Source organism: Empidonax traillii, unplaced genomic scaffold (genome assembly GCF_003031625.1).
Source record: "Empidonax traillii isolate 1590-97213 ecotype Southwest subspecies unplaced genomic scaffold, ASM303162v1 scaffold166:size2381449, whole genome shotgun sequence".
Lineage (NCBI taxonomy): Eukaryota > Metazoa > Chordata > Aves > Passeriformes > Tyrannidae > Empidonax > Empidonax traillii.
Window position 1 is genome coordinate 1142321 of NW_020955359.1, and position 24018 is coordinate 1166338.

General features: G+C 41.5%; 1 protein-coding gene across 1 annotated transcript; it reads right to left on the reverse strand.

Moving 5' to 3' along the window:
• On the reverse strand, nucleotides 1–23854 carry LOC114058259 (nodal modulator 1). The gene is made up of 31 exons (XM_027885437.1): nucleotides 23687–23854; nucleotides 23332–23421; nucleotides 22034–22079; nucleotides 21505–21605; nucleotides 21283–21389; nucleotides 21019–21091; nucleotides 20343–20495; nucleotides 19291–19428; nucleotides 18800–18889; nucleotides 18100–18205; nucleotides 17541–17691; nucleotides 16887–17064; nucleotides 16017–16158; nucleotides 15054–15185; nucleotides 14149–14285; nucleotides 13781–13868; nucleotides 13281–13344; nucleotides 12071–12166; nucleotides 10800–11009; nucleotides 10424–10506; nucleotides 9321–9480; nucleotides 9071–9197; nucleotides 8476–8589; nucleotides 7696–7823; nucleotides 7114–7255; nucleotides 6207–6290; nucleotides 4621–4731; nucleotides 3189–3290; nucleotides 2867–2986; nucleotides 1836–1928; nucleotides 1–967 (listed from the first exon to the last, which is right to left on the reverse strand). Exons 1-31 carry the CDS (start codon nucleotides 23816–23818, stop codon nucleotides 836–838), a joined length of 3630 nt encoding a protein of 1209 aa, XP_027741238.1. The 5' UTR covers nucleotides 23819–23854; the 3' UTR covers nucleotides 1–835.
• Between the last annotated feature and the right edge of the window lie 164 nt (nucleotides 23855–24018).

The window sequence follows — 24018 nt, forward strand, 5'->3', positions numbered from 1 at the left end:
GAACTGGCAAAAAGGCTGTGCATGGCCTGGGCAGGAGATGTGACCATCATGGGCAAATGGGTGTCACCAACAGAACAGCTTTGGAAGGAACAGTGCAGCCAGCTGGAGCCACCTCAGGAATACTGCAGGAATACTGAGAGATCACACTAAAACTGAAATTTAAACACTGTTTTTGCATCAGCATCATCAGAACTTACCTGATCATTAACAACTAACCTTACCTGACATTGAGAATTTGTCTTCATTGGGCAAAAACCTTAATCAAAGATAACAATCAACGGACAAGAACTGAAATCACAGCTGTGCAGATGGCACTCTTCAGTCAAGCTGCTGAACTGGAAGTGACAGTGACATAATTTACCAGTTCAGCTGAGTCCCCTGAAACTTTGTTTCAAGCACCACTGATTTAGTAGAATCCCTACGTGCTGCTTCTGTAAAGTGGGTATTTCAAAAGGTAAGGAAAAATAATCCCAAAATCTAGAGACTGAGAGTGAAATCAAGCAGTCTATTACCATTGCTTTTATAAATCATTAATGAGGACAGCATGACCTGTTCCACTGAAGAGAAAAAAGTAAAGCATTAATTGTCTTCAAGTATGGGAGATGCACTCACAGTGACAGCAGAGGCATTCATTTCATCACTTCACCACAAGGAAATCTACAGGCTCCACGGAAAATTTACAACCAAAACGGAGCTAGTGTGACAAACAGCGCTCATGTAGCAAAAACGAAAATGTCAAGTCTGCAAGTTCAACCAAAAAAATGTATTTTAGTGGCTTTGCTCCCTCAGGCTCCAGTTTGACAGAGCACCACCTCGTGCAATCACTGCTTTCATCTCACGTCCGTCGTGTCTTCTGTTTCTTCGTCTGTCTCTTGGCATCCTCTGAGCCCCCGGTGTCAGACCCCGCCTGTCCAAGAGCACGGACTCCCTGCAGTCGAGTTGTCAGCTGCAGCAGTAAGGGAATAAGCTGGAGGGATAAAAAAAGGGGCAGCAAGTTGTGGTTACAGTGGTATGTAAGGTCTGAGTGATAATGTTCTTTAGACACGTGCAGCCCCTCACAAACACAATCTATTGCATAAATGGTACATCTACTAAGATATCAAAATATGGCAGCAGATCTTGGGGAGGAATTAAAACCAAACTTCTGGGAATTTCTGATAATTAAAACCTAAAGTGATTGTCAGTAATCTTTTTTCCTGCAGTCCTCTAGCCAAGAACAGTAGCTTGAGTCCTGAGTCTGGAAATTACTGCTATTTTCAGTGGAGACAGATCCAATGGCACTGTAGAAAAACCTGGCAAATCTAATGTTGAGTGCTGTCTTACTCATGTTTGAGAGGAAATCAAACTGCACAGACACATCAGAAAAGACTAGAAGAGCACAGCTTGTTAACAAAGAGGAGGTTTTATAGCAGGTAGTTGTATTCCTCTTGAGAGCTTTTGACTAGGGAGGGTGCAAAACTAAAGAGACCAGACTCAAGGACTTGCAAGATTTTTTCCAGCCTGATCATTCCTGAAGCCAATAAAATACTTATTATTTCCATTCCTGTTATCACTGAGTCTGGTTATCTGGATTTGAATAATGCTGTATTTTTTTCTCAGATCCGCCAAATGAGGGGACAAAATTCAGCCACAGCACAGGAACTCAGCTTCACACTAAGTGTTTTTAAAGGAAGGTAATTCTCCAAAAGATGATGTGATTTTTCTTAAAATATGTCACATAAGACAACTGTGGCTGCATCTCTCGCTGGATAAAAACCCAACAAAACCCCAATTTACAGAGTACAACGAACTAGGACAACAGTATTTGGATAAGAGCAAAAAAACCCATGCCCTACCTTATCATGGTTGTAACCAGCCAACAACAGGAGCAGTGTCAGTGGTAATGCAATGTAAGATCCTTGGGCAATGTCTTGTTCAGGCAGCTTTCTCTGGAAACAGAGCAGACCATGAATTTTATTTTTTTTTTAAAACAGTCAACTGTGAAATCCCTCAGCTGTAAGCAACATCAGCAACAGGATCACGTGGCATGTCCAGCCCAGCCCATCTGACTTGTTTCCAAGGGCTGTTCTATAGATTTACTTTACTTTTCCCTTCAAAGCAAGTCCTCTGGATGAGATTCACTCATGTATTACCCTCTTCCCATGCTTTGCTGTTTTGTAAAGCTAATTCACTGATTGTCAACCTGGTGTGCTTTGATTTTCCTGTCACATGCTGCCCAAACCTCTATGATCCCAAGGACACCACTACAGCAACCATCTTAGCACAAAACCTTTCAGGTTCATCTATATCCTTCATTTCTAACTCCTGTTCCACGTTTCCCTCGTGTTCCACTGGCATATGAACATGTGGGGAAGAAGAGAAACAGATCATTTAAGTGTTACAGAATGAACATCTCACTAAATGGACTGTGCTGTTCAGAACACACCTTCTCTCTCTTGAGAGAGAAATTTCCCCTGCTGCTGGTTTGAAACTCTGCTGCTTTACCCTCTACCTCAGCTCCAATAACTAATGCTCTCTTTTTGGCCTGGTGACACTTCTTTCATATACACAAAAGTCTTTTAAGGGATTCTGACAACAATCCTTATCTTCCTCCTTTACTCTCCAGTTACTGCAACCTTTCAGTGAGTCACAGCTACAACCCCTTCCTGACCTCCTCACCTGCCTTCCACAACACACCAGGTTACCAAGAAACATCCCTGCCTGAGGCCTTAACTGTGGCCAAATCCAAGTTCACTGTTAATTTTTAATGTCTCTCATAAACCTCTTTATATTTACACTTACAGAAAGTTTGGCCAAGAGCACAAATATGCAGGCTGTACCACCAGACATTGCTCTCAAGGTGAACACTGAAGCATTTTGTACTTACAGTGGGACTGAAAACCAGCGTAATGTGTTTGTGATATCCAATGGCAGTGAAAGAAACCTGTGGCAGGGTGTAGTCATACTGTGATTTAGACAGTGTAGAATCCAGGAGCACCACGTAATTCTGTGGATGAAAAATACACTCAGGCTACAGCATCAGGAGCAGTCTGAGACAAAAATCACATTTAAAGGCAAAACTCAGCTAAAAACCACTCAAATCTTCCAAGATATGGGTTAGCCCAGCAGGCACACCAGAAACAACACTTCATGGTCTGTAGGGAAAAAAACTAAAGTGATCTAAGCTAATTTTCCAGCAGTGTTCTTACCTCTCCATCTCGGAGCAGTGGTGGGAAATGGAAAAACAAGGATAGGCCTAAGTTGACTGTATGAATTGGGTTGTCAAGGTTTTCACTTTTGTAGAGCTTGACCTGTAAGTGGAAGAAGAAAGCACAAACCAGGTACTTGTGAGCGTGCACCACAACAGATATCTCAGACATCCCACACCTTCAGGGATAAAAGCAGTTCAAAATTCATCATGTGTTTATATAAACAGTAAGTTGTCAAGTAGGACACCTGGAAATGTTCTAATCTGGGATGTGAAAAGTCACAGAAACAATCTTTTTATAGAACTTGAAATATTTAGAAAACTGATGTCTGACATTTCCACATATCTAGTGTGATATGAAAAGCAGTCTGTGCTGTGGATCACAAAACCACTCACTTGTGTCTGTCTCAGATCTCAGCACGTAAAAATTTCTGCTTTGAAAGCCAGGGTGATGATATGGACCCACCAACAGCACATGTACATTACGTGCAACGCAAGATCCCACCGCGTGTGAAACAGGCACAGGCTTGGACAGCTTACATATCATCAAATTCTGACATCATTCCTATGGCCTTAAGACTGAACTGCAAGGGTCTAAACTTCCCCAGAAATATGGCAAACATGCTCAAGGGCTCTTCAGGAAGGTGATACATTTTCCCTTCACACCTGCTCTGAGTGTTGGATCCTTTGGATGTCTCCCAAAAAACCCAACAGCTCAGCAATGAGATCTTGGCAGGTGAGATGCATAACAGACCAGCCTGAAAGAAATCCAGGCACTGCATTTGTATTTGTAGGTAACATTTCAAGGAGCTTTTAAACATGAGAAATGATACTATAACTCCTACCCCACTAACATCTCTTGCAGACACTTCCAGAATTAACACCCTAAGCCAAAAGGATCACAGGTGTTTAGCAAGTTTTTTTTGGATCCCAGCACAGTCTTTTGAATTTTGGAAATTCCAGCTTTACCACTGGCCTCATACTGTCTTTTATAACTGCACTTTTAAATTCACATGTCCTATGGTATTACTGCATTCCCATGGCACCTTCTTGCTAGCAGACATGCAGGCCAAAACTTCCAGGTGTTTCAGGAATTTGTACAGTTCTCTGATACAAAGGACCCATTTCACCCCTGGTGTTTTGATCCCTCTACAGACAGACCATCATCAGGGAAAAAGACACCGAAATTTGTGGCCAACCAAGTATTTCTTAAACATATTCCCATGAAAAATGGAAATATTAAAGCAAAGCAGTCAGGAACACTGCAATCTTAATTCTACCTGGAATTCAAATTCACTTTCATTAAAGTACTAGTTCTAATTTGAATTAAATGTGTGCTCTGGCCACTGAACAATTTCCAGTGACCCTGCAAAAACACCCACTGTGAAAGCAGTAACAAATACACTTGACAAAGATGAAAGGCTTGAACTTACACATAATGTGGAGAGATATTCAGAAGATGTAATTACATTTCCACTTAAATCAAATTGATTAATTTGCCGGAATGCTATAATATTAACATCATCGATGTCACTGTTCCCAACCTGCAATGTAAAAACCAGTCATGTTTTCACCAACAGAGGAACAGTTAACAGAGGACAGTAACACACCTGTCAACACAACACAAATATTGCTCATCATTTTATATAAAAAGTGATTTTTTTCTATAGGAACCACATAAAAACTTAAAGGTTTTTCAATTGCAAGTACTTGTCCTATAGAGTGCACAGCTTGCAACTGCAGACTTTATCAGCACAAGGCTCATGGCATCAAGTTAAACTAAAAATGGAAGTATCAAAGGCACACACTATTCAGGAAGAGGCTGAGGTGCATACACAGAACTGCCTGAACATTGGTCTCAATATTTTGCACCTGTGCTGAGAGATGCATATTACTGTGCTAGGATGTTTATTCAGTTGATTAATGAGGAATATGCTCGTATCATAATATAACCTACTTCAAAAACACATAACTTTATATTCTTCACAAGTGTTTAAAACATAAAAATTTGTGTCTCTAAACCTTAACCCTGATCAAATCAGAGTAAGGAAGGACATTTATTCAAACAATAACTGTAGTAACAGATAGGCTATGGTTAGGTCAGGTGCAACAAGCTGGTGCCACTGAGGCTTTACATCTTTCCTGTAGGTGTCTCAAACACTTCCCTCTCCAGGAGACACTGGCACGCTCACCAGGATAGGATTAGCACAAGCTACTGCAAACAGCTGGAACTTGAATCACAGAACCTTCATCTTCTGGAATGTGGGTTTCCATTCTCTTGCCCTTCCCAACCAGCAAGCACTCTTAGCAAGGAGGCACTAAGGGCTCAAAAGATTTTTGCCCTTCTGATTTGGAGGAAAGGAGGGCACTCTGATCAGGCAGGTGTCTGAGCTCAAATAATGACCATCTCCCACTGAAAAGCTCTGGACAACTAACAAGGCTAATTAACCTTTGTGGGATGTCAAGAGATAAATGCAAGGCAGCTAATCTGAATCTGTAAGGATGGAGGAATATTTAACAAGATTCCATCAGTTTTCAATTCAAAGGTATTATAAACTTTATAAAGACTTGCTAGTCTGAATAACAATTTCACCTAAATGAAGACTGCAGGACTTAGACCAAATAAAACATAAAAATATATCAATCTGTAACGAAATACAAAGATAGGATAATATGACAGTTTATGACATTCTCAAATCAGCCACTGCTTTGGACCACATCATAAAGAAATGTTGAAAGGTATTCTATACATTTATTCTCTTGTTTCTGGATGTATAGTTTTTATGACTGTGAAAGAATCCTTTTCACTTGTTTACTGTTTGGGCTTTATCTCACTTTTTATTTTGAGATATGGTGCTGAAACACAATATGGGGCCCATATTTAGGGAGCTAACTTGCTGAAAGGCACTTGTCTAAACAGAATGCATTCCCTACGTTGCTGCTGACAGAACAGACATAATGCCTAGACAGATGCATTTCATATTTAAGCGATACTACCAAAAAAAACCACCAAAATTACCTCAATTGCCCGATGCTGTGGTAAAGCTCTTTCAATGTGATCGTTGCCTTCAGCTTTGAGTTGGACATGATACACACAACCAGGCTAAAAGCAACATGCAGATGATAAATCCCAACACTGAATAATACATACTGTAATTTTAGACAGCAGTAACAGAATTTTCTAACATTCCATTTAAGATACACCACCTAAACAGATATGCAGTTAAAGTTTTCTTTATCCCAAACAGAAAATTTAACTCAATAGCACCATTAGGGGTGTTTACTGTCAGCAAATAAGAAAGGGCTATCACAGGACTTGCACTGGTTTGTAACATCAGAGTATTAAAAGAAATCAGCTCCTGTGAAGTGTTTTAGCTAGAAAGAAAAAACATAAACAGGATTAAAACCTGCTTCCTGCTTCAGCAAATTGCTTATTCTGTACATAATGGTCCTGTAAATTCAGCTTCCACATTTCCTGCAGAACAGCTTCCTTCACATACATGCTGTGCAATCAACATCACACATACACCCAACGCCCTGCTAAAAATAGGCTGTCAGCATTTTCAAAAGAGAAACTAAATGCTTCCCCAAATTCTTCTGCCCCATAAAATTCCCTGCTCTATCACCTGAACACCTGTCAGACACACTCAGTACTGACCAGGGGCTCAGGTCACGTCCCACCAACTGCTCAGTTGTCTGTGGGAGGCCACCACAGTTTGCTGCCAGTAAGTTCCACAGACTTACCCGAGTTTCCCCCCCTTTTGCTAAACTGAATGTTCATTACATGACTGTTTCCTCACACACAAAGACTCAAGGGAATCTAAGCTAGCAAATGTGATGGGAATACAGAACTCAGTAACTAATTAGCAGAACACATTTAGTTGTTGCATCGTCAAGTAAAGGACAGAGAGTGTTCTAATCCTTACCCGAAGGCCACGCAGCCTGAATTTGCCCTCTTCATCTGTTATGGTGTCTTCTCCATAGATGCTACAATCCTTCTGGCCCACAGCTTCCACTGAGACTCCCTGCTCAGGCTCTCCATTTAAAGAAGAAACTGTGCCATAACAGCTAGAGGTATAAAGAGAACCAGTTGCTACAGATGTGCAGATGCTGTTTTAATGCACATTTTGAAGGCATTTTTATAGTTATAACTGATGGAAAAAGTGCTTAATGTGTTTAGCACAGCACAGTGAAGAAAAGGGGAATTTATAATACATAAAACAGTTTAATGCATTCGAATTGACTGCAGTTCAGAGCACAACTTTAGCAATCAAAGTTCCCTAACCTCCATGAACAGCAACTCTTTCTTACCCCTGAGGGCAAGGAAAGGGAGGATCTGGAAGTCAGATATTCGAATTGGTCTACCATACCCAGAATAGTCCTCTCCTCTCCCACAGGACACAGCACAAGCCACTGACACAGTGGCAATACAAAAAAACCCCCACATCTGGCATAATGCCTCCTGATCCAGCCCGCAGCAGTTTGCATGTTATTCCAGCTCTACTGACCTGTAGGCTGTTCTGTACCCAGTTATCCGAATTTTAAGGTTTTGTCCTTCCTGTACTTCAATCATTTGTGATGACGGTTCGAAGCGAAATTCTTTCATCATGGGTTTAAAATAATACTGCCCTGGGCTCTGCAATGAGGCACAAAACAAGCTGTTTACTCATAGGGATGCAAAATTTCACCAACTCCAAACAAACAGGTTTTGCAAGAGCTCCCTGAAGAGCTGAAGTTCTCTGTTCCAACCACAGGTTAAACTGGTTGGAGGATCTGAGCACTGAAAAGCAGGGAGCACACTGGACTATAAACCAATGGAATTCCACCAGGTGATGAAGTCTGAAGAGAGAAAGGAAACTACAGCCCTAAAACCTTACCACGAGGCCTCAAGGACAGGAAAGTGACCACTAAAGAAGGATGTCTGCAAGGAAACTATTCAGGCATGTCTACACACACACACAGATCAATAATCTAATTAGATTTCTTTGCTCTAAAGACTCTCAAATGATCATCAACAAATTGGCTTGCTTTATGTTTACAGACTGCAAATTAGTAACTGAAATCAATCAACATCATCTGCTACCTGTTGGGGAGAAACCCCTCGCCATGTTAGATTTCACATCTTTCACTGATTTCAAGTGCTGTCCACTCTCAGGGATCCACATCTCTCATTGTGGTCTCAAAGGAGACCCGGCACTCAGGAGAGTTGACAGCACCTGTATTTAGGAGGGCAGAGTAGCACAGCATTGCATGTGCAGCCACATCCAGAAGAATCAATTCCAACTTACCAGATTGGAGAAAGTCAGCATGCCATTATCCTGGGTCAGGAGGTTGGACCGAAATACCCCTCCACTGAGAGACAGGAGAACCCCAGCGAGAGCCTGGTCATCCTCTGATTTGATCTGGTTTTGAGAAATCAGTAATGTTAAGTGTAAGGAAGGGTTGCTTTATGTGCCACCACAGCAGTCACTCTCTGTCACTTCAGAGAACATGCTGGGGGGCCAGAGCAAAGCCTCCCAAAGACTGGAACCAAAGTTGGACCAGACTGTACATGAAAAAAAAACACCTTGAGGGATAAAACTCTTTAAGAGAAGGTGGTCCAACTCCACAAATGCAAATAAAGCCAGTCTTCTGGACTGCAGACTCCAAGTTTCACTCTTTAAGCCTTGCAAATTATCTTCTGCACGCCAAGTCATGGTCTACAACTGAGCTCATCCACTGGGACTTGTTTCCCCATGACAAAAATTATTATCCCACTAAAAATAATTATCCCCAAATCCCACCCATTTGTCTTTGGCTGGAAGACATGGGTTAACTTCACTGCCTGTCCAGCTCTAACTGCACACACTATTCATTCAGAACCCAAAGTGTTTAATACATTACCTCAAAGGTCACCCCAGCAAGAGCAAAAGCTTTGAAGTCTCCAACTGTTCCTTCTACTGCAGTCAAAACAAAACCTTCCTTCTGAGCAGTAATTGCATATTCCAAGTCACTGTGGAGTGGCCCAACACTTCATACAAAAGGAAAGAAGAACTTGTTTTAAAAAAAGACTTGAATATCACATACATGCTGTCAAGTTATCACTGTGTTTTAACTAAAGAATCCAGAAGTTCAAAAGAAATCTGTTAATTACCTGTAGGCACCCTTGTCATCGGTGAAAACTGTGATGAGGGGGGAAGTTGCTCCCTTTTCACTAATGACAATCTCAACACCTTCCAATTCAGGATGAATTCGCCCTTCCAGAAATAAGCCTACTTTTCCATGAATCTCTATCAGCTTGCCAGGACAACTCTCTTGGTCATTGCAAAGGGGATTTAAGGCAAACAAGAAAGTCAAAAACACACTCGTCACTCTGGCTTACAGCAGTTTAACTACTTTCAAAGTGATCAGTTGATGGCCTCTCAACATATCTTGGAGCATCTAAATATGACCAAAATCAGTAAAAAATAGTTTCAAAGCTATAACCACATCTCCAAAAGAAATCTTCTGGATTTCCTGAGTTGTTGGAGGATTCATTAAGTCACATACACTGCAGCCACCTGGAGATGATGGCAGTATTTCCTTCCACTGAACTTTGACCACATTCTTTGACTTAAAATTTAGGTCAGCATGTGTCATGTTTAATGACATCGATTAAAATTTCAGTTTCCCCCCTCCAATGCATTTAAAATGTGCAAACAAACAGTCACGTAGAAAGAGACACCAAACATTTCCCAGTGATCTCAAACAAAGTATGTTCACTTAGCAATGAGTGCAAGGTGGACACTGACTTAACAAATAGCATCAATCAAGTGATGATTACCCTGACAATTTTGAAGTTCACTTTGTTTTGTAAATATTTTTATTATTGTAATTTACTGGCTAAAAAAATGTAACAGAAACCTGAATTCGGTAACAAACTCAAAATACAAACACTGTTTTGCATAACTATTTTTCTAGATGACAGTAATATGAACAATTCTCCAAATCTGGTGTAATATCCAAAAACCTAACCCTTCCTCCTTTGCCAGGTGGTTTTTCAGCCCTTGAAAGCATGTTCTGCTGATAAAAACTATACTTGCGTCCTCTATCAAATAGCCATGCTTCCAAATTCCAGAATGAAATTGGCTCAAATAAATAGCTCAAACTGAAACTTTTCTAATGTTTCCTTTGAGAGTTGTTCGTATGTTTATTTATAAGGATACATTTCTGCCTTAAAAATCTACTCCTTTCAAACTACAAATTATTTATATTTACCTCCACTAACAAATGCTTCCACATAAGGTGGGTAAAAAAGCAGCTCTTTTGATGATGGTGTCACAGTAATTTTCTCTCCAGATCTGTAAAACATAAGTAAGATTTCATTAGAAGAAAACTGAATTAGCAGCTCTCATGTGTAACAGTGTGGCACATTGACCCAAGAATTCATTTAAATACTCCAAGAAAAAAGTATCAACAATAGGCTAAGCAAAATCCTTACTCTGCAGCACTAATTTCCATTTAACTGACAGTCAGCAAGAAGAGGGACAGGTACCCATAGAGCAGCTCCTTCCTATATGGCACTATTGTGTTTAGTAGAAACACCAGCCAATAGCATAAAGAATACAGCTTGTCCACTGGGACTTGGTATTACCTTGCCCAGTATGAAAATTCATATAAGAAGGGTCCTTGGAGCTCCTCCACCATTTCTTGCACTGGTGGTTTTGTTCCTTCCTCCTCTTGACCCTTCTTTTCTCTCTCCTGTCGGCGGCTCTCAATCTCTGCCAGCTGCTGCTCCCGCCGTAGCTCCTGTACGGATTTCAGGGGCCCTAAAACTAAGGCAGGTTCACTGTCAATGGATGACCTGAAAACACGGAGCAGAAAACAAAATCATCTCCTTCCATCAGAGGGATAAGAACTTGTTGTATCTGTTAATAACTGCATCTGTTAATTACTGCCTTGATAACACAGCAGAAGAGTCCCGAGATATTTTTTAAACCCATTCCTTTTTTATTGGGCTGTTTATTCCAAGCATAACTAAAACCTTCAACTTTTATATCAATCTTACTACAAGAAAGGGTCATTCACAGGGGCCACAGGTAACCTACCTGGTCTACTTACAGCCCTCACAAATCCTGCACCAGCACACTATTCCCATCTGCTGTCTCCATGTTTCCTTTCCAGCTGCTGGAGCTGCCCAGCAGTTGCAGTGATAGGTTCATTAAACACAGAGAACTCAAGGCAATACTCTGCAGGAAATGTTCTCTGAAAAGATGTTTTCTACACTCAAAAAGTTTGAGAACTCATAGTCTAGAACAAGTAGCCATCAGTAGAGCATTAATAAAACACTCATCATTATCAGACACTTGCAGGCAGATCTGGCACCTCATACAATTAACGCTGTTCGCAAATCAGGGCTCCCTAGTGAGCTGTCTGTTCAGCTCAGCACAAATTGGTGCATTAGTGTGTAATCACTCTGCATGGTTTTCCTTTTATAACCCTCTTCACACCAGTAACAATGCTCTAAAGCAGCAGATTCTCATTCTGAAGAAAGAAAAAAGGGAAAAAATAGATACCAGAGCTAAAGAGCTCAGACCTAAGCTAAAACAACACCCTCTGAATTCTGAAATGTCAGTTCAATAAAGTGTATAAAACCTCAGAAAATCATTCCTTTTTACCATGAGACACAAGTAGGGAGGGGCTACATTGGAATGAGGAGACAATGTTCAAAACGAGGGCTGGACATTATTTAACTATCTCAAAAGAACTCAAAGCACATCTTAGCACAAAAGCCTCTTGCAGTCTAGACTTGGACAACATCCCCTTGGAAAGCAGACAGTGAAGTATTAAAACTGGAGTAAAGCTTTATGAGAGCCAGGTCTTTTTCTTCCACTTTTTATAGCCCCAAGATTTCTTTGCTCTTACTTAATGGTAATAGTCACATCCATCAGTTTATCAGTTACAATCGTGCCAAGGACATGGTGTCGAACTGCAGTGAGTGTCAGTATGCTGGGAGAGGACCTGTAAATCAAAGGAACAAAGAGATGAATTCAAGGTCCCCATCCTAAATCACAAATCTTACTTAGCAGAGTTTGTGCTCCCACCCCCAGGATTGAAATGCTTTATAAAAGATGATATAAAAATCACACAGCAAAGTGCAGTGCTGAGATGATCACATCTGGGAAAGGGAGCGTTTTCCAGCTCTAAACCCCAAACCTCGCATAACATTGGCCAAACCAACTCCTTCCTTTGTCCCTCCTGCTTCCTCTCAAGCCAAAGCTGATTTGATTGATTTCATATGTGCAATCCCTTTACACACAGCAGGACACTCAAAAGTTTGTCATAATACACACAGTTCACCAAGATACCCAAGTCTAATGGTGCTTTGCTGCCAAGAGAGGGTTTCTGCTTCTATCCATTCAGTCACCTTGTGCTGGCTCTCATGTTTAGTGTATCTCTCTTTTAAGTACTTTTAATTCTCTAACACAATAGAAGATAATCAGATTTTACTGCTGAATTTGTTTTCTGCCACATTCATGAATGAGAAGTGGTCTGAGAGCAGAAATCCTCTTTGTTCCTTGTAAGCAAAGTGCCATTAAGCACATCACCAGACCACATTCGATAAATAACTAATAAAACTGGGCTGACTTAGGAAGATCAGCACTCTTTACTTGTGATTAGAGTGAATATTTATTCAGCTTGCAAAAAATGGGGTGAGCAGAACTGAATCACCAAAGATCTGGCACTACTGATGTGCAACGGTGGTCTGGGCCTCTTCGTAAACTCACTGTCCTACCTTTTGCATTTTAGCTCTCAGAGTAACCAACAGTTTTCATTAAAATAACTCTTCTTTTTTACAAAGAAAACCCAACACTGAACAGGCAGAAGGCTGGCAAAAATATTCATTTAAAGAAAGAAAAGCATCATTAAAGCCTATCATTAGTTGATCTTGGGGTTTTTTAAAATAGAAAGAGCAAGAGAACACATTTGATACAACTTGCTAAAGCCTCCCTCTATTGGACAGTCCCAGCAACACATCCTGAACTGCTGAAAAAAGCAAGCAGCTGCAGCAGAGGGTAGCTTTATGAAAAAGCATGCTGAGAGGCATAAGATCAGAAACAGATTCCACTCTTACGTGTCGTAAGTGTAATACTCGTGTTCGAACTGGTGGCAGGAGCGCGGGGTCACTTCATAAACACCTACAAACATTAAGCCAAAGAATGATCTGCTGAAAAAATTCAAGTTTACTATGGTGGCTGAATTCTCAAGATCAACTACAAAATTTGACTGTGTGACTAATGCCTTTCACACAGACACTTTCTGACTGGCAAACAGAACCCATACGAATGAGATCATTTTGAGAGGATCTTCATTCATCATAGATCAAAGTCCATCACCAAGAAAAAACCAGTAATGTTTTATTCCTGGGATCTTGATTTAGGTGAAGGATTAAATAATAGGAGAAATGGAGAATTCTAAAAACTTAGAACAGGCTTTTTATATACAAATATAAATAAGACAATGCCTTTCAGAAACCTCAGAAACCACAACATATTTTTTTGGTTTTTAAATTCCCAGCAGTTTTAGTTGACTGGTTCTTTTTCATTTTTTAAACGAATATTTTAGAGCTGTTACCTGGCTTTGAAAGACAGAATCTATTCACTCCTTTGGACAGGTTATAAACACCAACGTTCTCTGGTCCATTTCCATCCTGATAAAATTCCTGTGAAGCCATAGCACAATACATTATTAGTGACTACCAAACCAAAAAATGAAAACAGTATTTGCCTAAAGATACACTAATGCATCTCTTTTATAGCAGCTAATATTACAAGACCATTTTACAAAATATAAGAGACAAATTTTAAAGCAGTTTAAACATCAATGCTGCTGTGCTGTATGATCCTCTAGAGGCACAAGAAAGCCTCAATTCCAAGCATAAAAATCCAAACCACCTGCACAAGGTCATTAAAAAAATTCAAGGATGTTTGTTTCCTACATACCAGGGTGATTGCATGAGAAAGGGAACACCTCAGCATATATCCAGTCTGCCTGAATTCTACTCCTGACACGTCTTCCTCCATGACTTCCAGTTCCAAAGACTTATTCTTCCAGCACCAGTCTTCATGTGCAATGCTTACTAGAACACATGCGACACAAAGCATTTTAGTAATGTAAAATTGTGTAAGTAAGGGTGAGTTTTGTGGTATAAAAAGCTTGTATCACTCTAACTTCCCTGACAATAATCTTTAAAGCCAGATGCACAGCAATGACTGTAATAACAGACCTGGCTCACAGCACTGCAGCATCACCTGCAATCCTGCATACCTCCTATCAGAAAAGCTATACTAGAAAAAGGAATAATGAAGCCTGGTCACCCTGGAAGGCTCCTCAAGGTGCACTACCCTTGTGACAGTCAAAGCAACCTAGAGGACATCACAACCTACCCCAATTTAACCCAGTGGAAAGACATTCTGTTTTCTGTTTAGAGAGCAGTCTTCATCTATTTCTACAGCTTTCCTGGAAAAGAGTTTTCATAGGCCAAGGCAAGCTGGCCGAAAGACATACTGCTACCAGGAGCAGTGCTCTGGAAGCTGCAGAAAAAGGGTGTGCCCCTGTTCTTAGGCTTGAGACAAGCTAGCTCATGATAAAGCCCATCTTCCTCACACCAGCCATGCAGACCAACAAACTTTGGGGCGCAGTCACCTTTAAGCTGACACAGGGTTAAACATACAAGACAAAGAAAACCTGATGCACTCTTGTATAGCATTTTTCCAGATTCTCTCAAGTTTCACAGCTAGTTCCATGCTGGGCACAGTGCAAAGACTATTGATAATAACAGAAGTGTTCAGATTAAGTCAGAAATTTAGCTATTAAGGTACCATTCTACAGTTCCCCACAATCCTACCTTTGTATTTGCCTGGGAGCACATTCTCAAAGGTGAAGGACACCGAGTCTCTGTTCCCTGAGAGCTGCAGGGTGCGTTTCTCCCCTTGGCGGCTCACGGACTGTAATGTCACCATCAGGTCACCACACGAGTCTGTGTAGGGAAGAGCAGAACAAGAGGATGTTTCCAATTAAAACTCTACTCCTACTTCTTAGGCACATGTTTACCAGTATTTTCTTGCATTTTACACGACTTTTAAGGCTGTTAATCATATTCTTTTATCTAATGGCAAGTGAAAACCTGAGGCCAACATTAAACCCTCGGGTCCACCTCACTCTGCAAAGACTGCAGGGCCCAGCAAACACCTGAGAGACAGAACATGAAGTGCAGAGAGGATTCGGAGAGGAAAAATGAAGGTAAAAATGACAAAAGTCAGGCTCCAATCATCATCTGCTGAAATCAGTGGGTAATCAAGGAAAATAGCAGGAGAGAGGAACATCAGACTAAAATAAAGACAAAAAGCTTATGAAGGAGAACAGAGATTGAAACAGCTTCAGCATCTATTCTGCAATGCTTACATGCACTTTTTTTTTTTTTTAAGATCTTTTTCATCTCCAGTACTTCTCTGACTGATGTACAGTACCCCTAGTGTCAGTCAGAAGCATTTCCTTCCAGAATCTACCCATCTTCTGAGGAAGGAAAACAGGTCAGAATTCCTTCATTAGGAAGGAATATTTGCTTATCCCTAGCAAGTATTAAAAATAGGTACATGACTTTACTCCCAACTTTATTAAGGTACCTTAATAGGCCATAAAATTGACCAAAAGAAGAGATGCTTTATCTATGTGCTGGAAGTTCAATTTACTCACTGCTGATGGGGCTGACCACAGCAAGTGTCTTGATCTAACCTGTACCCATTCACTGTGTTGTGCTGTGCTAAAGTTCTCCATTCCCATTGACACTTCACTTTCAAAATGGGCTTACCTAAACAAGAGATCTTCCCTGAGACAGATGCCAAAAACTGAGAGAAGGTCACATCCATTATTGGTCTGTCTGTAACAGTAACAGGGAACATTTTGGGTTTCAAAGCCAATCCTGCTCTGGTCTCAGCCTCTGGAATAATCACCTGTAGAGTACATGACATCAAAACATTACCAGCTTTCAGATACTAGTCCAAATACACCCACTCTGCTGTCCTCAATCCATTTATCAGAAATTGGAAAATGAAAATTTTCTGTAAACCCCAGGCAAAGCAAAACCAGCCTCTCAAACACGCTTTGCAAAATTCTGTATTAAAAATCCTCCAAAGAGCTGCAATAAAACTGAGCTACAAATCCTCCAAAGAGCTCAGTTTCAAAAGTCTGAGTGACTTTCACTCCAGGGTGTTCTGCAGCTTCTACAGGAGGCTATTTCTCTGTCTGTGAGGACAGTTAGAGGCCTTATAACCACCCACTTGCTCATCTCCCAGCCTGAGTTATCTGCCACAATGCAGAATCTGCTGTAACCCGTCATCTCAGGAATCATTCAGGCACCTAAGAAAGGGACACATTACAGATCTGACTCATGGGGTAATCAGAACTGATCTAAGGGACATCACAACTAAGAGGAGAGAGAAATAAGAACTTTCAACCCAAATGGTCTGATCTCCTTTAAACAAGTGTAAAGGACAAAGAGCATGGGAATCTCAGCTTGTTAAGGAAACAAAAAAAGCAAATAACTGTCCTTGTTTAAATAGCGCAAACAGGAGAAAAGGACTAAGAAAATCTAAATTCAACTTTTCAAATTTAAAAAATTAAATGTTTAAAATCTTCTAAAACACCATGACACAGTGAAGAAATGGAAGCTCACTCTTACCTGAACGTTGTATGTACCCGATTTTGCCTTAAAACAAAATGCTCCATGAGGGTCAGTTTCTGTTGTAACTTGTGCTGCTTTGTCTTTGTCTTCAGGTATCATGGTTACCCTGTATTTGCTGATCTGCTTGACTGTGTCAGGGAAACGAGTTACTGAGATCCGGCCACACACACTGAATCTGTCAAATAAACGCCAGTCATCAGAACAAACACCTTGATTTGACAAAAATCCTAAAAAAACACTTGTTTTAAAACTTCCTTAAGAAGTGAGGTTCACTATGTTGAGATAATAACACTTGAATTGGAAGGGATTTCTCCTGAAACAGTGCTCCTATCAGAGATGCTACAAGCAAACACAGTGGAGCAAGTGCACTCCCATAAGATCTTTTCTTTTAGGAAGTCACCGTGAGGTTATGTTACATTTTTGCACCTTGCTTCACTCTTCCCGACCACCAACCCAATCAATTCAAGCACCACAACTATTACTGAGAAAAACACTGGGGACAAAACATTACTCTGCACTCTGCTGTTCTATTTATCTTGAATTTCTTGAGCAGCATTTAGCTCCTGACAACAGTACCCAAGCCAGGGCATGGCATGGGAAAGGACCATCCATATTTCAGGGCCTTGTCCACAGCACACCACCAGCACTTACCCTGTTGCAATGATGTTGGCCAGCTGAGGTGTATTTGGGGCAATCTTCACGGTAATAGTATCAAAAAACAGGTGTTCTTTCTTGGCATGGATTGTGTAAGTACCTGTTGTTATGTTCTCAAGGCGGAAAGAGCCATCAGCTTTCGTTTTCACTGTAACAAGTAACAGGAAGAGTTAAAAGCAGAGCATGTGTTGATTGTCTATCCTTATGTATCAGCAGATCCAGAGGGCATGCACTGCTTTAGACTATTTTAAATTTATATTGTACAACTAGGAAATGACATTATGCTTTTTCACTAGATCAACCTTTGTTTCTGTATTTCAAAGTACAGTTTGGCATATGGTTGAAAGAAATTGAGATATTTTCAACAGCACAACAAATGAACACGTAACACTCTCACCTAAGCCAGAAAATGCAAATCAACTGCATGAAAAGCACTTTAATATTTGAAATACATTGCAACAAAAGTAGCGTATTATCCTGAAGGTTTAATTCCATATCATACACTGGTCTTAATAAAAGCTTCCCTGTAGCAACACAGATCAAGAGCACTGCATACCTTTAATCTGATTGTTCAGAGTCACAGTGGCATCAGCAACTCCTTCTCCTTCAGGACCATTCAACACCCTGCCTGTGACAGAGAAACCCATCACATGGAAAACAGGCTGAAATGGGAAAAAAGTTAACATTAGTTTTTACTCGGGAAATGCAAACACCTTACAGCAATCAACACCAACTGTTTTCTCCCCATACACATATAAAGAAAATTTATTTCTAGCTCTAGGAAAAGAATGTACCAGAATAATCAGGAATGAAAGTACATATTGATCTCCAGGCATCGTGTTCCCTTAAGTGCAAAACACACATTCTCAATTTATCTGCCTCAGCAGAGTTCAGGAGGGCCCAATAACAGATCATAGTGCCATTACATGAGGCACTCTGCAAACCAGAAAAACCTACAGGTCCTTCTCCAGAGATGTGACAGTCTGAATGAGAAAATTTAAGCAACCTCAAAGATTACTGCCTGCTTGCAACACGGACATAAAAGGGAGCAGAGCAGACAGCTTTCCCAAAGTGGGGAAATAAGGTATAATACTGGATATTGTCTTGTACCTGCTGTGCAAGAGGCTATGTATAAACAAGCCTCTTCAATTTCTTACAAAGAAGTTTTTCTACAATATAATCCTGCTTCCTGCTAAAATCAGTTAGACTTTCAGGAGTGAATGGCACAAAAAGATTATTTTCTCTGCAAGCCTTACCTCAATCTGTAAACTGTCATGCTCTACAAGGAAGTCCAGTCTAGACGGGGCAACATCAAAGGTGATCCTCTCTCCCCTGTAGAATGGTATCTGAAAGAAGATGCATTGCTTTGACCCCTAAGAAGCTGTGGTGACAGAATGATTTTCCTTCCTCATCACCATCAGACACCTCTATGAAATGTCCAGTGAGCTCCAAAACTCATAGAAAAAGTAACTCAGAGGGACGGAGACTGTATGACTGCTACAAGGACTAATGGAATGAGAGAAGCTTGGATCCCATTTCTAGAGCTGCAGACTGAGAATGCAGAATCATCACTCTGGACAGTGGAGAGAGAACCCTGCTCCCACACACCACCCAGACATAAGAAAGGGAATGGGAAAGAAAGAAAACAGAGAGCTTAATGGAGAGGACGTAGCAGTAGCACACTAATTTAGAAAATGAGAGCTAACAACCCACTGAATAGACAAGCAATTAATTTCTAGTTACTTACCACAGTGTACTTCCCACTTGGCAGAGAAAGAAAGCTAAAAGATCCATCTTCTTTTGATACAACATTGCACAAATAGGATAAAGATTCATCTCTTGACTGGAATCCATCCACGGGAGAAATATTGCAGCCCACAATATCCTGTGATAATAAATGCAATACAACCTTTTTTCCCAAGGAAGAACAGAGAAAACAATTTTGGGGGTGTGTAGGAGGGTTCAAAATATTAAACTATGAATGATGGCAAGTATAAAACCAATTTAGAGGCAAAGTTTGATAACACGGTTTAAAATTTATGCACAGGTAGAAGAGGCAAAACCAGACACTGAACGTTGTTGTAACAAGGACAGAAAACTGGAAAATTCAGTATTTCCAGACTTCAGTTCTGGGGACAAGGTTAACATTACAAAACATTACAAGAGCTCCACATAACAAATCACGTTACATGATAAATATTTCACACTCATTTCATAACACACTCATAAGGCGGCAATAGAAGCCATTGAACTTTGTCTTCCCATCAAGAGGACAAAGAGCAATTAAGACCTCGTGCTGAAGACAAATTACAGCTACTGTACAGTGAATTTCAGGATTTGTCTGGCAACATCTTGTGTCTTGTGCAAGATGCTGGTCTTCTACCACGGGGAAGTATCATCCTCATGAGGGAACACGTTTACTAACCAATATTTAATGTGCAAAAAGGTGTAATACCGGAAAAATAATATCTTAATACTGTAACCCTTAACCTTGCTGATTCACAGGGAATATACATATCAATACCATCCTGTGAGCCAAACTGTTTTGTATAGTTCCATGGAGCTCAGAAAAAACTTGGCATGTATACAAATGCTGTATTGGAAGGGCCTCTTTGAGGAGAAAACAAAAAAGAAACCATGCAAACAAACACAAAAATACAGCTTGAGGGGCTGCACAGTTTATGTTTTCCATAAGCCAAGCTCAGTGAAGTACAGAGATGATATCAGGGCAATATGAATCTACAAGCTGTTTAGCTGCTCCTTTGTGCCCATACTGAAAAGATACTGATGGGCCATTACCTCCTTAGTGACTGAAGAAGAGAAAAGCAGAAACATGACCCCTTTCATGGGTTCTCCATCGCTCCTCACCGACCCAGACACGTTGTAGCCTGCGACAACCAGAGGGCTGGCAGCATAAGCGTTGGAGCTCGTCACCCGCACCACCGTCTTGGCCTGAAAAACAGAAACAAACAGGCATTAGATCTCACTCACAGCACCTAAATAACAATCAGAGCCGGTGTACTCAACAACAGAAACAGAGCCTAGAGCAGCAATGCTCAAAGAGTGTCCACATGCTACTCAAAACACAAAGACACTTAAGCAAAGACACTTTGTAAAACGGTATTTTTTCTTGCTTTCCTGATTCAGGAAATGGTCGGGATCTCAGAGCTCCTCAGGAAGTATGCAGTCTGAGAGGGAAGGATTCGAGCATTTGCTACAACATTCAAGCTCTTGCAAAATGTACAGGATCAGAAGATGGGAACAAGAACGCATTTCCCAATCCTACCCTGGCTGGCTTCACTACCTCCAACCTGGGTCTGTATGGGGCAGTTTCCTGACTACCTGAATTAAATGTATGAAAACTCCATTAACATTGTCAACTCACAAAAGCCCTTCCTCACACTAATTGATCAGACAAGGAATAGCAGATCCACCCTCCCTAAACAGGTAAACCAGAACTTTTGTAGGCTCTCACCTCTTTCAACATCCAGGTGGGATGTGATGCAAAGATTTCATATTCACCAGGAAGCACTTTAAAGAAAGCAAATCTGCAAGGCAAGAAAGGGGTTATGCCTCTTCAGATACAGTCACAAATGTTTGTTTACAGAAAAACAATTCAGACTCTATGAACATATTAGAAGAATTATTTCAGAACTATTACAATCCCAGTGTTGTGCCAGAATTAAAAGAATCTTGTGTAAATGAACAGATGAATTAAGGATGCACCACCCACACTCACTTTCCTCCAGGTTGTGTAATAGTTGCTTGTATGTTTATGTCACTGCCAGCATTTCTCAGTGCAACCTGAACTCCAGCAGGACCTAATGTCTGACCTTTGCTGAGAACCTGTCAAAATAAAAAGAAACCAGTGCATAAATACCTTGTAGAGCTGAAGTAGAATGTTTTTTTCTGGAAGTTGAACTAGTGCAAGATGGAATAAATAAAGATAACGGAGTCTAACCTTTCCATTCACAGAAAACCCTGTGAACACGAAGTTAATATCACCTCCCTTTGTGCAAATGTCATTAATGCCATCCACATGGATGTCTACGCTGGTTGGTTCTGGAACAGAAGAACAATGAAACAGCACAGTAGTTAGTGAGAAAGCAATTGGGAAGAAATTCTGCTTTAGCTTTACAAAACTGTCACAGAAATGTATTGATCCAAGCATGCAAGTGTTGCCCTGGGAGTCTTGCCTCAGCAATGTCTAAGCATCCCCAAATCCTGATGCTGGAAGTCCTCTTTCCCCCCTCCCACTGCAGCCATTTCTGTCAAAAACACACATTCCTTTAAATCAGTTCAAGGGTTACTTTGTTAGTGTCTACCATATTTTTCCCCTGGTACAGTAAGTGCATTTCAGTTATTAAAACCACACAGCATGGCTCATCTGTTTTGAAAAGCACTTGATTTTCACTGCCAACTGCAAGTTAGAGATAAGTCCCACATTGCAGATACACTGTCCTATTGTAAGAAGACAAATAGGCACTTACCAAAACTCCACCCTAGGGGAGGCTCAATTTTAAGAATGAAATCCCCCTAAAAAATAAAAAGCAATAACTGTCTTCATTGATCTAAATTCAATTTAGCTAAATTATGAAAAAAAAACCATCATAACACAAGCATCATGCTGCAGAGAGGAACATGAGACTCAAGTGTACCATTCTCCTCCTCTCCTACTTCAGATACTCTGTTCAAAGCAGCAGCAGTATCTACCCAGACAGGCTGGGATGTTGGGCTCACATCCAGCCAGCTAAGAGCAAAAATTAAGTATCACTGTGGTTATACCACTTCAAGAACAAACCTGGCTCACATTCAAGCAGTTCGGTGCTAGAAAGTGTTCAAATTTATCTCCACCTGCCCCAACAAATGGGTTCTAGATTAGCTTTTAGTATTTCCACTAGAAGATCCAACTCAACTATTCTGCCCAAACATGAGGCAATGAAACTTCAATCCTATTAAAAGCTCTGTTCCAAATGGGTATTAATCTGCCCAGGGATCCTCTAAATAGTGGCCACCAAATGTGTTTTGCCATATATATTCTGAAGTTCAGAATGGAAAGGACCAAAGACAAAAGAATGAAACCACTGAGATCAGAAAGCATCTTACATTCTTAGATTGGGAAGGGAAGGAATTATCTGGAGGTTGAACTAGATGATCCTTAAAGATCCCTTCCAAACCAAACCATTCTATGATTCTACTTCTGACCCCTAAGTTAACCACCTCTTTAACAGAGCAAACCACTTTGACTGAGGGCAGCTTGTAATTAATTTGAATGTAAACACCTTTTCAGTCTAATAGACATCAGACTTCTGATACATTCTGAGCTTCCTGTACCATTATTTCCTTAAGACATTTTTAATATCTGCAGTTAGTCACTTAAGTTATTTTCAATTCAGTCATATCAAAACACCTTCTCATACACGTCTCTTTCCATTTCTATAAGTAGAAAACAGAAAGCTTCAGCTGTACTCTGTAGTAACTTGTACTTTCTGGGCAGTATTTGTACAGCTGCAGCACACAGCTGTTCGCAGTAACTCAGTCTCCCAGCGCTGCAGCCATTACAATTATCAGCACAAATGCAACACCACAGCTACAGTTACCTGGCTTTTCTCAGCATAACGAGCACCCTTACAGAAAGAAACAGCTGAAAGCTTGGTCCAAACCACACTAAATTATGTCCTGATTTGAAGGTTTCACGGGAGGGATTCTGTTCCTGTTTTAACCTGCCGGTAGATGGGGAGGCGGGGGCAGCCCCTGCACAGACAGCGCAGGTGGTGCGGCGTCTTACCTTGTCATAGAGGGGAATCATGAAATACCCGTTGTTCGGAGCACAGTCTGTCTGGTATTTCAGGGTACCGTGTTTTGTGTACAACTTAATCTAAAAGAAGCAAACACAACAAGGGCACTTTAAAACAACGCTAGGAAGGCTGGGGCTGTCTAACCAGGGGCTCTCACACAGCAGCACCCGCCGTGCCCGGGGGCAGCAGGACGAGGTTCAGGGCGAGCAGCTGCACTGTGCGAGGCACAGCCCGGGCCGGAGGGAAGGAGACCCGCAGTCCCACCAGCAGCACCGGCACCGCTCCCGCGGTCCGGGCGGCAGCGCTCGGGGGAGCCCGGGGGCAGCCGGGGCCGGCGGCGCCCACCTCGATCAGCGAGTAGTTGATCTCCACGTCGGACTTGACGAAGCCGCCGCAGCCCACGACGATGTCCTCGGAGCCCCGCGCCAGGGCGCAGCACAGCACGCAGAGGAGCGCGGCCGCCGCCTGGCCCCGCATGGCCCCGCAGCTCGGCCGGCACCTCCCGGCCCCGCCCGGCCCGGCCCGCCACCTGAGTCAGCGCCGCCGCCGGAAGCGCGGCGCCCGCGGGGGCGCCCCCTGCCGGCCCGGAGGGCTGCGGCTGCTCCCGGGGCAGCTCCCCAGGGATGTCCCCCTGGACACCCCCGACCCTCATCCCACGGCCGGGAATGGCTTCACGC